General features: G+C 41.9%; 1 protein-coding gene across 1 annotated transcript in view; it reads right to left on the bottom strand.

Moving 5' to 3' along the window:
- Positions 1 to 10,533: 10,533 nt before the first annotated feature.
- The window catches only part of PRR14L (proline rich 14 like), a 78,167-nt gene continuing 72,192 nt past the window's right edge, over positions 10,534 to 16,508 (bottom strand). The window contains exon 8 of the mRNA XM_082263281.1: positions 10,534 to 10,989. Within this exon, the coding sequence (XP_082119407.1) occupies positions 10,698 to 10,989 (292 nt within the window). The 3' untranslated portion in view covers positions 10,534 to 10,697. The remainder of the gene's footprint in view (positions 10,990 to 16,508) is intronic.

Genomic DNA, 16,508 nt, shown 5'->3' with positions numbered 1-16,508 from the left:
ACAAAAAGGGGTCATTTGGGGGTTATTTGTACTGTCCTGACTTGTTAGGGTCTCAAGAAATGAGATAGGCCGTCAGTACTTTAGGTGTGATCAATTTTCAATGATTGGCACCTTAGCTTGTAGAGGCTATAACCTTCACAAAGACCAAAAAATGTATACTTTTTTGGGTTATTTTTACTAAAGATATGTAGCAGTATAAATTTTTGTCAAAATTTATGAAGAAAAATGACTAAACTTGCAAAATCTAAAACCAAAACGAAGAAAAATGCATTTTTTTTATAAAATTTTCGGTCTTTTTTCATTTATAGCGCAAAAAGTAAAAAACCCAATTATGATTAAATACCACCAAAAGAAAGCTTGGTTTGTGTGAAAAAAAGGATGAAAATTTCATATGGGGACAGACTGAGTAATTGTCATCCAAAATGTGAGAGCACTGAAAGCTGAAAATTGGTCTGGTTAGGAAGGGGGTTTAAGTGCCCAGTGGGTAAGTAGTTAATCAAATGAATGTGGCTGGCATTTTTGCATTAAAGTAAATAGTGACATGGTTTTGCATTGAAAATCAATTGAAATCAATAGGGGGTGTTTTGGAAATTGAAGTCAATAGGGGGCATTTTTGCATTGAAATCATTAGGACCCAGCAAGCCATTATCAACACCTTATCGGCAAAACGCCACTAACCCTATTTTCGGTGGCCGATACATCAGTGCATCCCAAACACCACAAATGAATGCAACTCTGCTCTTCTTTTATTAATGCAAGCAGTATGAATACCTGAATCAACCTCTTGCAGTTTCTGCACAGCAGAGCTCTGAGAGTGTTTGGGAGAAGCCCAAAAAGGAGCTAAAAAGCTGTTCAGCAGTGCAAACAGTATGTTGATAGGAGTAAACAGCAGAGAGATGATTTCATCAGTGCGTGTTATCTCCTTTCAATGTCCAGACACTGGGTGAATAGGACACCTGTAAGGCTGGCCATACACGGTGCGAACACTATTCCCCCATCAACACAGATAGTGGTGACAGGGGAATCAGCAATTATGTTCTCCCGGCAGGGGGGCAGGAAGAGGCAGGGGAAGCAGTCCCTGCTGGGAGAAGACAGTGATTATTGCTAGCGGCTATAGCAGCCCCTAGCAATAATCGCAAGAGAATCTGGCAGGCTGGTTGTACCTAAATTGATGGATCAATCAACTTGGTACATTCTGCCTGCACAAAAACAGCTTGAACCTTGGCTGGTTCCTGCTCAACAGGATGAGATTCGAACCATGTATTGCCGGCCTAAATTAATGTGAAACAGAAGAAAAAAAGAGCAGCTCTCCCCTGACAGACTGGACTGTAAAGCAGAGCATTATAAATCCCAGGACAGAATGAACAAAATTACAAATTCTTTGGCAGATTATACAGCTCTCATATATGTACTTCCTCTATATTTAGCTGTTTGCATGGAGTTCAGCTTTAAAACTGCAATCACTCTAGCCAAAATACAGTATGTTTAAAAGCAGACAAACTGATTATTAGCTTGAAGTATTATTGTGAGAAGCTAAGGGTAGCTTCATACTGCCCCGCTGCTCATTGGCCACAGCACAGGCACAGTGCAGTGCACCCGCAGTTTGGTGCGGTTTAACTGTGTTTTGCCATAGACTTCTGTTATGTCTTGCGGTTTTCTGAAAGCCCACCAAAAGTCCTGCATGCAGGCCTTTTAGTTAGTGTGCTTTTAGAAAAACGCACCAAAACCGCAGGACATAATAGAAGCCTATGGCAAAGCAGAACTAACCTGCACCAAAACCACAGGTACACAGTGCTGCGGCCAAAGCGCAGCAGCATGGTGTAAGGGTTTGTTAAACTGGTACCTTAGGAATAAACAGGGGAGGGGCAAGAGCAGATTTTTTTTTTTTTTTTCAGTTTTAAACCCCCTGCATAGTAAAAGTTTAAAGTGAGCAACATACACATTTGTAAGAAGGCAACTGAGATGTAATAATGCTGTACACTGTGAAACTGAACAGTCACTAAGGTTATCTGAAGTTATGATGCCATTTTACTCCCAATTTACTGCCAACAATAAAAAATGATATGGTAGCTGGCAAACACGGCTATAACTTTATAAATCTGAAATAAATTATACTAATCTACTTAAATACAGCTTGTTGACTTCTGTAAATGTAGGTATGCCAAGTAAAGGTATTTTCATGTGCCATGAATGGCAGATGGCAGAACTGTTATACCAACAGCCAGTAAATTAAAGAAAAAACAAAAGAAAATATAAAAACCCCAGTTGATAATTGTAATACATTGCTGAATTTGAAAAGAGGTGTGCCATTTTTTGCTAGCTGCAATGCAATTTATTTACAGTGGATATAAAAAGTCTACACACCCCTGTTAAAATATTAGATTTCTGTGATGTAAAGTCTTCAGATAATCTGCACGTGTGTACGGGGCATAATGGCTTTTTCTGTAGGATGAGACTAAGAAAATGTCAGGAAACACCTCCTAGAACAGCTGAACTTTATTTGGGGTTAATCAGAGGCTCTTTAAAATGATGGCAGATGTGTACTGACTCCTATTTAGCATGAGTTTAAATGTGATTGCTTAATTCTGAACACAGCTACATCCCCAGTTATTAGAGGGTGTGCACACTTATGCAACCACATTATCTTAGTTTTTTTAAATTTTTACCACCACCCCCCCTTTAAAGATTTGTTTTGACATTTTAGCGGGGTATGTAGACTTTTTATATCTACCATATATGAAGTGTAGATATTGTGCATGTACCAGACACAATCCGTTTAGGACCTGTGTAAGGGGGGCTTCAGACTTGTGTTGATGGCATTAGTTTGGGGAGCTGTATGTTCATGGTGCTTTATAGATGAAGCACAAACCGTGTGGAGCTCACTTCACACTTTTCTGCAGTGCTCTAGCCCTATACATCTATAGAGGTTTTTAAAATCAATAAAAAGAATGCAAAATAATCTGTGCAAGAGGGCACCTTATGTTACTTCAGTCTTCTTTATTTACTATGCCACAAAAATTGTGAGAACCTGAAGACTACTCCTGCACATATGGTGACAAAGAGTAGACAAAGCTGGGCACAGATGGATCCAAATTTGGCTGATTCATCAGTGAATTTCTATCTTTCGATCCATGTGTGGCTGTCCTGGTTTGAAAGAAGTTGATCGCTAGATCGACTTTGGCTTAACAGTAATGTTGGAAGATTTTTTTCTTTGCTAGCCTGTCCCCCGCAAGCCACCACCGCCCGGGACACAAGGGACTCCAGAACCGCTGTCAGTGCATGGATGGATGGTTGAGACCCGGAGGGCCCCAAAGCCTCAGAGAGGATTAGGTGGGAAAATGTGCTCCGAAGACTCCATGAGTCACCAGGGGGACCCCACAAAAGTGTTAAATACTGCTAGGGGACAACCACCACAGCGCTGGCAGCACCACCCGGTCACCAGGCACAAAGCAGTAAATGATCCTCAGCAGAGAGGGAGAGGACCCCACCAGACTCATCACCCACAGAAACAGGCACCTGCAGTCACCAGGAGAATCTGCACTACACGTGCAGCGATCAGGAAGTAAAATGATCCAGGAGTCTGCACCAGGGGATGAGGAGGGGCTCCCACTGCCAAAATCATTGCCCACAGGGCTCCGCTGTCATGGCCGCAGCTATTGCCAATGGCAAACCACAAGAAAATGGCCGCTGGACTACACAAACATGTCCACCATGTATAGGAACACACAGGCTACAACAAAATGGCAGCACCACAAGGCTTACAGGCCTCAAGGACAGATCCAGGTAGGATGAGGGTCCCTGGCAGGAGCCCCCACCAGGTACAACCCCCCTCTGCACATTCGATCGTCCAGTCGCCAGCACCCCCCCACCCAGGAAAGTAGCCAGACCACCCAAATAACCCCAGCCTGGAGGGGGGCAGGATGAGGGACTTGGCAAGGTGGGGTGCCTGCAAGAAGCAGGGGAACCCAGGAGGGCCCACGTCCACTCCAAAACCCTCCAGGGGGAGAGGGAGGGACAGCTACTCACCATGCTAGGAACCAGCCGGGCTCCGCTCCAGACAAAACCCCTCTCCATCGAAATGAGGGGACTGTTGGGCAGGAGGAACGCTGTGACTCGGGCCGAGACCCAGCCATATGCGACCCAACAAGGCGTTTAACTTGCAGGCCAGCCCCCGTCCAGTAGGGCTATGTCACGGCTGAGGTCTGAGCACTCGCTGGCCAGACTGGGAGGACCACTGGATCTAGATTAGCCAGCTGTCACCCAGTGCGGCAGTTGATTGTAGATCTCACAGGTAAAAATCCAGGAGAAAAAAAAAATTCTATCTAAAGAAAGTTGGCAGGACCAATGATCCAAGCAAGGAACTAGGTCCTTACTCCTGACTTGGCAGAAAAAAAACTAGTGGCTTTAGCAGAGAGAGGAAGTATACCCCCTGGGACTGCCCATGGGTGTAGCCAGAATTATTTTCTGCCTAGTGTTCTACTCCTGTAGAGGGCAGTATAACCCAATAGTTATGAATATCCGTAGCTGTGTCCATCAATGAACGAAATACATTTTTTTTTTTTGAATAAATGGAGATTGTTGCAATACTTTATGTCACACCGTATTTACGCAAAATATTTGGCCTAAAATACATTTTTTTAATTAAAAAGAAAACAGTAAAGTTAGCTCAATTTTTTTTTCTTTAATGTGTAAGTTAATGTTAAGCCGAGTAAACCGATACCTAACATTTCATGCTTCAAAGTTGCTCACGCTCGTTGAATTATGGCGGCAAACATTGGTACTTAAAAAATCTCCATAGGTGGCGCTTTAAAAATTTCTACAAGTTACCAGTTTAGAGTTACAGAGGAGGTCTAGTGCTAGAATTGTTGCTCTTACTCCAATGATCGCAGCGATACCTCACGTTTGAACACAGTTTACATATGTGGGCGCGACTTGAGTATGCGTTCGCCTTCTGCTGCCATAACTCTGGTATTTAATGTCAAAGTAGCACAGTAGGCGGTCCGGAAGTGGTTAAAATTGGACTCCCTCTCCCAGGCCAGCGTTGCATAGCTAGATTTACGCATCTGGGTGGGAGTTTGTGCCGACATGGAACAAGTCAGGAAAGGAAAATTGCGGACAGAATTTGATCTTCAGTTATCTGTTTTCCCGACAGCTCCATGTCAGCCTACCACTGGGAATTAACCAGAGATGTATAGTAACTAAGTAGAACTACTTCACTACTGTACTTAAGTACCGAAAGGCAGTATCTGTACTTTCCTAGAGTAGAATTTTTTTTCTCCTACTTCACTACATTTTTTTCAATGATTTCAATACTTCCACTCCGATATTTTTTTTTTGTGCTGCATAGTTACTCGTTACAATTATAAAAATTACCACTGCCAGAACAGTAGATGGCAGATTTCATGAAGCTCAAAACATGTGTATTATCAGCGCATACAAAAATAAATGCTACTGTATGTATGAATAAAAGCTGCATTTGAAATAATAAAAAACAATATGATGTTCAAACTTTTGACTTCTTTCTTTAATAACTACATAACACAGTACTTGTACTTTTACTTTCAGTACTTGAGTAGCAATTTTTTTTTCAAAACTACTGGTACTTTTACTTTCAGTACTTGAGTAGCAAATTTTTTTTAAAAACTACTTGCAATACTCAAGTACAAAAAATGTTGAATACTTTAGTACTTCTACTCAAGTCATTTTTTGATTGAGCACTTCCACTTCTACTCAAGTCACTTTTTGATCGAGCACTTGTACTTTTACTCAAGTATGGGTTTTGAGTACTTTATACAACTCTGGAATTAACTAGCTAACCAGGGTGGGATAATGCAGAAACAAAATAAAGGTTAATTGTCGCTGATAAGATATCCGATTTGCCAAAATTAACAGTTGTCAAAAATGACAGATCTATGCGATAATGAGAAATAAAGGTGTGCGCATAGTTCGCTTCCTATACACCTGAGTAAGAAAAACTTACATGACCAGTGCCCGTACCTCCTTCTTTGCAATGACTGGCTATCAGAATGAGGTGACACTCATAGTTTAGGATTATAAGCAAATGGATTTGCAGCAAACTGGCAGTGAGAAATACAAGGAGGAAGCAGCACACAGTTTTACTGCTTGCTGCACAATGATCTGTCTCAGTAAAAATCAAATCCCTGACAAAACAGGGATACTAAGCAAGTCTAAAGAGGAACTCAACATTAAAAATGACATAACATGTACAATGTTACTCAAGTCATCTGGTAACTTAAGATATTGCATCATGTCATGTGACCCCGGTCTCTCCAGCTAATAACATGGCTCATACATTAGCTGCTACGTTTCATCCCAAGTGGACCCGACAGCCTACTGGATCACTTCTGCATTGCAGCTATTCAGCTAGTGCACTGACAAATGGCAGGCGGAAGTCTGTTCACTGGGGACTTCGAAGTATCGAGCAGTGCCTGAAATCAGCTATACTGTGGGTGAGATTGTTACATGGGACATGGTTCCCGGATTCACACACCACCCTATTGAACACTATATGGCAGTGTTGGAAGTTGCAACTTGCATTTTGATCTGCTGCGCCTTCGCCCCTATTGCTTAAGCTGCATGAATGCTCCTACTGGCTTGCCTGCTACACTCTGTATGAGCCTCCATTCACCTGTGTCTTTGCGTCTCAGCTCATCCTTAAGCTTTCAGCAACCACTATTACCTCCCCTCTAACATCTATTGATGGTCTGTACCCCGTGGACTGGAGAATTTTTTTTTCGGCTCCCTTTCATACTGCGGACATGGTATCGCATGCTTACAAGCCAATTTTTGTAATCGTTGAGCTGAAGTGCCCTCATACCATCTTTTTATTTTGCTGCTAGTCCCTTGGTATGAATGGATAAATTGTGTTAGGCGTTTGTCCCGCACTGTGGATCTATATTATGTGCGTAGTTCTACCTGCTGCCCCCACTATAAACAACCACCCGTGGGCGGCGTCTCAATGAATAAATGTGCTGAAGTGCAAGTGGGAGGTGGCGCTGCCCCTGTGTTAAATAAATAAGTGTGAATGTTTGATAGGAAATTGATGTTAAAAATTAATTGATATGAATATTAAAAATACCTTAGTGTATTACCTTAAGTAATGATCAACCCATAGACAAAAATTTGTGCAATTAGTGCATATACAATTGTGACACGTGCAGTAAATAGTACCATATACCTCAAACAAATATAATGGATTAAATAAATACAATATTGGTGCTAAGGTGTGAGTGCATGTACTAAAGTGACTAAGTGCCAAATGCTATTAGGTGCAAAAAAGTGCAAATGCCAATTGGCAGTGAAAAATAGCAGCAGGAGAACCCTTAAAAGGGTTTGTTTTCAAAATGTGTAAATTATACACTTATGCGCAATGTCCTTTTAGAGTCCATTGCTCAAAAAATGCCACTCCTCCTTTAATGATGCTGCCCAAAAAGCAATATCTTGTTGTATAAGGCAGCAGATCCAGAAACACACCCCAGTTGTGCGGTAGTTCACAGTACTCTCCCTCGTATTCCTCTTTGGTGTTACACTCACCAGATAGTGGGCCCCTAAATCAGGGTAATCCGCTTTGGGTATAGATCTCTCCCACGGGGAACTCCTCTTCCAAAGCTTTCACTCAATAGTGTGTGATTAGCACCAATATTGTATTTATTTAATTTATTATATTTGTTTGAAGTATATGGTACTATTTACTGTAGATGTCACAATTGTATATGCACTAATTGCACAAATTTAGGTCTATGGTTTGATCATTACTTCATACACTAAGGTATTTTTAAATATGCATATCAATTAATTTTTAACATCAATTTCCTATCAAACATGAATGGACAAATGTTTGAGAGTCTGGCTTGTTTTTAATAATACCTTCTTGACAAAGTTGTTGTGAATGTTTTTATTGATGGTTTGGTGAAGGTTTTCATTTGCTTTTTTGATAATTGTGTAATAAAATACTTTTGACTTCCATATGCTGCAGTGAGCTTTGTCATTTTTCTCTGCATATTCAAAGTTACCCATCTGCTTTAAATTGGAGCCCTTTTTATTTTATTTTAACAAAAGTAGAATTACACTTCAAAAAAGCCATCATACGTCCAGGCAGGTGCCTTCATTCCACTCCAAGCTGCTATGAAACTCAAGAAGCATTGCAGATCCATTCAATGTACAGAAACATCACTGAATGAAGTAGGATGCAGCATGCATCACAGAGACAAGTAAAAAGGCAAAAAAACATACCAGACAGTTGCACAGCCATGGTGTCACCCTTGGGAACAGCCGTGCATTTAGCAGGGCATCAATCCCAAATGCCAGCCACAACGCCCAGGAGGGAATCCTATTTAAGGGTCCTTACAGCAAGCAGGGTCTGCATCTGGAGCAACAGGTAGACGGCCACAAGTTTATTGAGCCAGGTAAGTGCAGCTGCTTGGTCCTATGAGGTGGAGGAGATAAAGAAAGGAACGCCAGCCTAGGAGAGGGAGTCCAATTTATTAAATATATCCTGCAGGTGGAAGTATACCCAGTGGTAGACAGACATGGAGCTGTCAGGAAACACTTTTTGCAGGGTATTACAGATAATAGTATCATCTACTTCATGTAGTAGAATCCCAGGATTTTGTTCTAGTCCACATTCGGTATATACAATTCTCTCAAAAACACAAATCGCAGCAGAAACGTCTTGATAATACAACTCTATAAATAAGATGTGGCAAAGCCATTTAGTACAATTTTTCAGACACAAACTTTTAGGTTAACTGTAATAGAATGCACCTCTGAGACGTGAGACACGTGAGAAAAGCTTGTGTGCTTTTTATAATAAATATCAATCACTTGAGTAAGAGCAGCTTTAATTTATTCAAGATCCATAACTTAACATAACAAAAAATGCACAAACCAACTTATCTCAAATTCACAGAAGTGCAGTGTATGGAGTACGTGTCAAAAGCGCACACTGCTTATCACTACCACGCAGAGGGGAAATAGAAGCGCTCAACCCTCACAACAGCAGTCAGCAAAATTCAAAACACTTAATGTGGCGTTTATTAAAGAAGTGCAGTGGGTAGAAAAAAAAAAAAAAGCTGAACAAATATATACATATAGAGCCAGTATTGTATGGAAAACATTGCACCAGAACATTGTGTGCCATTTAGGCTTAAGCAGTGCTGGCAAGGAACACAAAAGCAATGAAAAAAAATAAAAAAAGAAATACAAATACCAAAAACACTCTCCAGCCAAAAGCATTTAACCAGCAGGCAGAAGTAGATTTAAAAATAATTGTTTAAAGCCTTGTACATTAAAAAGGCAGAACAGCACTATGTCCCAATTGTGGCCAATAGCAATCAGAATGTTTGAAGTATATAACTACTTTTCTACCAGAGTAGTGCATTTCGAAGTCTGGTCTTTCTCACAGGCTATGCTATAGCTCAGTAGTCCTCAACCCTGGTCCTCAGGGCCCACTAACAGGCCAGGTTTGCAAGATAACTGAAATAAATCCCAGGTGATCTAATTTGCTGTTCATTGATTGCAGTACTCTAGTCTGCATCTCCCCAAGGTAATACTTAAAATCTGGCCTGTTAGTGGGCCCTGAGGACCACTGCTATAGCTGACCATACACTGATCAAAGCCAGTCCAACAGAAACTGCCTGAATGTCCATTAGTGTGTGGGCTTCCCTGCTCAACAGAAGTCAATTGTTTCATAGACTTTTGTCAAAGGGATATGCTGGAAAATATTCCATCGATCAGCAGCTGTTTTCTGACCTGTTTTGTATGGATGGAGAAATCCACATTCCACCCCCCCCCCCGGTTACGCTCCCTGGCTGAAAAAAAAAATTAGCTATAGCCACCCTTAATCTAAAGTCCTCATGCACAGAAATGTGCTCCAGTTTTACAGATGGAAAGTTTAAAATTGTCACTCCTCCCAACACATTCGTTTTGGCTTGACACACACATGGACTCTCCCACTGGCTTTTTTTTTTTTTACTTCTATTGGACCACTACTGGTTTCATGCTTGCTGGATATTATTTTACATGAGGAGGAATGTGGCAGGAGGTGCAAAACTATATTGGGGAAAAGAGCAGAACTGAGGATTTTAGTAGGAAGATCTCACCAATAAAATCCCTGAGAGACTTAGAAACCGGCACAATTCAATCTGTCAATACCCATTCAAAACTTTAATAAGTTTTGAGCGAGTTGATCCTTTATTACAGAAAAAGCCTGCCACATCAACAAACAGCTCGTTACCTCTATTGCAATGCCATATAACAAATACAGAGTCCTGTTTTTTATTTTTACATGGAAAAACTAGAATATTTATATATCTAGATAGAGACACAATCTCAATAAGTGCATTAATGCTATCCTTTGCTTTCCAGTGCAATTTTAAAATACGTCACCTGTGGATAAGTCACTATGTCCCAACTGAACATGCACATATCTTAGAAAGCAATAATCCATTCAATTTTTAAGTCTCCACAATATTGTATATGAGAGACTGTGATCATTGAATTGGACATAAAAAAAAAAATAGAATTATATTAAAATAATTAACGTACACACAATATTCTCTGATAATCCTTCAAACATTGAGTGATGGAAAGAAATGTCCTCTCACCAATAACTTCATTCAACATGAACATTTCTAATTCTTAAAATTCGTGTACATCTTCAGCAAATCAGTCTTTTGTCAACTGGGCTTTTCAGCAGCAGCCAATCCCCCTTCTAAGGCTTCCTGCTCCAACAAAAAGTTCTCCAGGTCCATTAGTTTCTGTATGAGAAGCGCATCCAATTGCACACCTTCCATGGCGGCTTTCCGCCCCCTCTTGCAGGTGGTCATGACTCTCACTTTGCCCTTGGTCCTCTTTGGCCTGGGCATTGTACAGTCTCTGAACTCCAGGATGCGTTTTCTCTTTGTCTGAGAGACGGACACCAAGACACCATTCTTTTCTTTGGGTTCTTCAAATATTGTTTCAAGGCTCCTGAAGGGGAAAAAAAAAAAACATGAGACGTCAAAGAATGTGCACAGAAAAAAAACAAACATACAAAATAAGAGGATAAACACAACCATAGTGTATATGTTGTGAATAAAGTAAATTATGCTCATTCAGTTTCTAGCCACTTAATCTTATAGCATGGGCAGCACAGTGGTTAACCCTTCCGCCTACAAGCACTAGGGTTGTTAGGTTACATCCAACCACGGCACTAGCTGCCTGGAGTTTGCATGTTCGCTGGGGTTTCCTTCGGGTACTCCAGTTTCCTCCCACACTCCAAAGGCATGCTGGTAGTTTAATTGGCTCCTGTCTAAATTGGCCCTAGTATGTATATGTATGAGGGTTAGGGACCTTAGACTGTAAGCTCCTTGAGGGCAGGGACTGATGTGAATGTATAATATATATGTAAAAGTGCTGCGTAAATTGATGGCACTGCAGAAGTACCTGTAATAAAAAAAAAAAAAGTTGAGCAGGTTGGTGTAGTAATTCCTTGTCAATTAACAGGCTCCAGGCCAACTGATAGATATAATCCTTGTAGATGGAGTTGTCTAATAATCCTGCTTCTAAGGGAGTCATCCTGTGTAACATTTGTCAAAAATGCAAAGTAACATTGGCAGCACATCTCTGAAATACCAGCTTATTTCCTAACATTTACCATCTTTACCGCTTGCTGATCGTATAACGTACATATACAGCAGCAAAGCAGCTCTCATAGATACATAGTACGTGATCCTGCACTTCCGGGTCTGGGATGCGTATGCATTCTGCCAGCGACCCACTCTTGCTGGGTTTATAAATAGCGGGAGCTGATCTGCGGATACCATGGACTCAATGTCCGCCAGAACTCGATCATTAGGCAGAAAGTCAAAATGGCGATCTTTGTAAACAAGGTGGATGACCGTTCTGACAGTAGGGAAGGCATGGATCCTGTGTTCCTGAAAAGCAGGAACATAGATCAATGAATTCCCCTAGTAAAAGCGCCTCCCACTGGATCTGGGGTTGTGGCATAGGTTCGGTATCACCAAGCTTCAGCAGGTTATGCCGGCTGGAGTTCTACTCCCCTTTCCAACACTCCGTTCTCGCTTTGGCCTCCCCTCCTTTATGTTGTTTCGTTACCTGCAGTTAAAGCATGTGTTGCAGTCCCAGTTCCCCCAGGCCATCACTCTGGCTCCTAACTCTGTGGAGCGCTTCCTGATCTCTAAAAATGCTGATCATATTCTTTCCTCGGTTTATCTATGGATCGCTTGCAGATCAGGGGGGTTGCCCTCAACTGTTTGCCCACTGGCGAACAGATATTCCCTCCCTCGATGAAGACTCCTGGGAGGAGGGGCTGGGCGGCTATGTGTCTAGGATGATCTCGGCTAGGGACCATTTTATCCAGCTCAAGTTCCTCCATAGAGCATATTACATCCCTCAGAGGGTGGCCAGAATATACTCCGGCAGCTCGGATATGTGCCCTAGGGGCTGTGGTCAGATTGGTACCTTCGTCCATATGGTGTAGTCTTGCCCTGCAGTCCAGGTCTTCTGGCAGGCAGTCGTGGATGAGATGCGGGGCCTGGGAATTTCCTCTATGACCCTTGACCCCAAGGTGTTACTGCTGGGCAACTGTGAGTCAGTTTCCCCCCGGGAACATATGCAACTGTTAACCTTTTATGCTATGCTAGGAAAACGATATTGCTGGGATTGAAGTCGGCGGACCCTCCCAGGGAAAACGTTGGTCAACTCTGTTCTGCCACTGTATAAACTCACCTACATGGGCAGGGGTTGTCCACAGAAGTTTCATAAGGTTTGGGGTCTTTGGCTGGGATCTCAGGCGGTACTGTGATGTCCTACTCTCTTGGGCCCTGCTTCTGCACTGTTTCACTCTGTGGTCTCCTGGTGTTCCCGCTGCTTTCCATTCTTTAGTTCCTCCATCTCCTGTTTTTCTTTCACAACTTTATTTCTTCTGCCTCGTCCCCTTTTGCTTACCTACTGGAGAATCCCTTCTCTTGGACAAAGTGCCTTACACTCTAAGTGGCATTGAGACTGTGCGGGTTACTTATGTTTACTGCCTTTCATTTTCCAATTTTTGACTGTCTGTACTTGGTTACTATGCAATATTGCTTTTCAATTTGTATCCTAATTGTTTTGTTAAAAAAATTCACATGTATACTGTGTTGTTTATGTTTGAAACATCAATAAAAGCATTTCTGTTTAAAAAAAAAAAAAAAAAAAAAAGCGCCTCCCACTGATCCCCAAAAAGAGTTAAAAGTGTCCAATTTGTCCACGGCGATATCGCAGTCCCACTGTAAGTCCCTGTTTGCCACCATTACTAACAAAAAAATAAATAAAAATTCCATAAACCTATATCTCATAGTTTGTAGATGCTATACCTTTTGCACAAACCAATCAATATATGCTTATTGGGATTTTTTTTTTTTTTTTTACCAAAAATATGTAGCAGAATACATAGCCTAAATTGATGAAGAAATTCGATTTTTTAAATTTTATTGGGTATGTTTTATTGCAGAAAGTAAAACATTTTTTTTTTCTCTCCCCAAAATCTGTCTTTTTTGTTAACAGCAAAAAAAATAAATGCAGGTGGTGACTAAATACCATCAAAATAAAGGTCTATTTGTGGGGAAAAAAAAAAGAACATCAATTTTATTTGGCTACAGCGTCGCACGACCACGCAATTGTCAGTTAAATTAACGCAGTGCTGCATCGCAAAAAATGGCCTGGCCAAATACCTAAATGAAGGTGCAAGTGCAGAGGCTGCCTATGCTGCACTGAAATCTCAACAGTAGTCAGCCCCACCTAGGTTGTCCCTTGCTGGACAATAGTTCACCCCCTCGTGTTATGGAGCCGAGGAAAGGAGGGGGTGTTTTGTAGTTGAATGTTTCCAGATTCAAAGCTGATAAATCAATGTTAAAAAAAAAAAATTAAATTTATTTAGAATGATCTGCAGTCACAATAATTTTCTTGAATCTATAGGACAAGGTAAAATGTACATGTTACAGAAGTAACACTAAAATAGAAATGTGTACAGCCCTGGCCAAAAATTGAGAATGTAACAAAAAGAAATTTTCACAAAGTCTGCTGCCTCAATTTTTATGATGGCAATGTGCATATACTCCAGAATGTTATGAAGAGTGATCAGATGAATTGGAATTGCAAAGTCCCTCTTTGCCATGAAAATGAAATTAACCCCCCCCCCAAAAAAAAGAAGCACATTGCCACTGCATTTCATTCCTGCCACAAAAGGACCAGTCGACATGTCAGTGATTCTCTCGTTAACACAGGTGTCAGTGTGGACGAGCACAAGGCTGTAAATCACTGTAATGCTGACTGAGTTAGAATAACAGACTGGAAGCTTTAAAAGGAGGGTGGTGCTTGAAATCATTGTTCTTCCTATGTTAACCATGGTTACCTGCAAGGAAACACATGCAATCATCATTGCTTTGCACAAAAAAAGATTTACAGGCAGGGACATTGCTGCTACTAAGATGGCACCTAAATCAACCATTTATCGGATCATCAAGAACTTCAAGGCGAGCGGTTCAATTGTTGTGAAGGCGGCTTCAGGAAGCCCAAGAAAGTCCAGCAAGCACCAGGACCGTCTCCTACCATTGATTAGCCTGTGGGATCGGGGCACCACCAGTGCAGAACTTGCCAGGAATGGCAGGCAGGTGTGATTGCAACTGCACGCACAGTGAGGTGAAGACTTTTGGAGGATGGCCTGGTGTCAAGAAGGGCAGCAAAGGAACCCTTTTCTCTACAGGAAAAACACGCACAGTCTGATATTCTGCAAAAGGTACAGGGATTGGGTTAAAGTAATTTTCTATGATGAATCCCCTTTATGATTGCTCACAGCCATGAATAAAAAATGGTACAGAAATATCCTCTGAGAGAAACTTCTCCCAACCATCCAAGAACAGTTTGGTGACAAACAATGCCTTTTCCAGCACGATGATCAAACCTTTGGGTCCATGGCCAGGAAACTCCCCAGACCTTAAACCCATTGAGAACTTGTGGTCAATCCTCAAGAGGCAAGTGAAAAAATAAGATTTTTGTAAAATTGTAATTGTACTGTAAAATCTTTTTCTCTGATCTCCCTGATGAAGACACATGGTCCCTTGTGTCGTCACGCGTAGGGGAGGGGCTTCGCCTTACTGCTGGCGAAACCGTCGTGCTGCCGAACACAGCAGGAAGCATACGGCTGCGGCGTCTCCCACTACACCACCACGGTATTTCCTCGGTTGGTTAACTGTATTTCATGGCTGCATAAAGGAGCATAGATGCACCGATACATGTGAGTGCGACATCTTGGTTTTATTTGAATAAAAAGTTTTGAGGGATATAAGCACTATTGCAAGTCTTTTCTATCTGCATATCATGCTGGATGACGAGTTAAGACGCACTGACCTGATAAGTGTTATTGGGGTGGAACCATCCAGACGGGCTTTCTCCGAGACCCCCTGCGTTTATGCTCTATTGAGTATGCTCTATTGAGTCTGCATTGAGGTGAGCACCCATTCACAAGGGGGTGCACAGTTGTTGCTGATCTGCGACACTCTGGTCACTCACTTTTGGGAAGCACCAGCCAAATTCAGGTGGCCTGAGCACTTATAGAAGTTATTTGCTTCATCACCAATTATCACTGGGACTGTCAAACAACAACAAAAGAGAAAAAAAAATAAAAGCACATTGGTATCCCAACCCACCCGCCATGCTCATCCATCCCAAACAAGAAAAAATAATCAACAAACCCTGTGATGCGAACATCACATATAGGTAGGGGATTGTAACAGGGATGAAGGACGAAACATCAGGTGTTACCCTCTTTGAAGAAATCTTGTGCAATGCAACACTCCTGAGGTAATCAAGAATAGAGTGTAGCATGGTTCCTCATGTGGGTCGGTACCCAGGGTAAGGTGTATAAGCAGCATTGCGATGAGAGGGGGGGATAACAGTGTCCAGGAAGAGGATTGTCCTCCAGCAAGGTAAGGAGAGTGAACAGGATGAGTGTAGGAAAACAACTGGGGGGGGGGGGGGGTGTTAAAATTATCCCACAGGTAAACTGGAAAGCGCAATAGGCAGTAATAGCAAGATCATCAGCATTCAACGTCTGCAAGAGCGTTGTGAGCCACCAAAGGTTTCATCCAGCCAGAAGGAGGCATCAGCAGGCAGAAATGAGACTTGCTTGCATAGATAACCAAGTTTTGCTGGATATAACATGGAATATTGAATTTCTTGAGCTTGCAGCCTGGCTTTAAACAGAGGAAAAAGAAGTGCGCTGTTTTTGCACTTCAGCACAGGAATCTGGGAAGATGTGAATGATCTGGCTGTTGTAGCGCAACTTGCCTCTCAGTCGTGCAGCACGTAGAATAGCCCCTTTGTCTTGAAAATTAGGAATGTGAGCAATTAGGGGTCGCGGCGGAGCGTGCGCAGGAGGAGAAGGGCGAGGAGGCGTGCCGGCTCAAAGGCAAATGAGCCAAAGATGACATATTGGCCCAGGGTTCATTTCA

Source organism: Pelophylax lessonae (genome assembly GCF_965119305.1).
Source record: "Pelophylax lessonae genome assembly, chromosome: 1".
NCBI lineage: Eukaryota > Metazoa > Chordata > Amphibia > Anura > Ranidae > Pelophylax > Pelophylax lessonae.
Note: the sequence above shows the minus strand (reverse complement) of the source record. Positions and strands in the feature narration are given on the sequence as shown.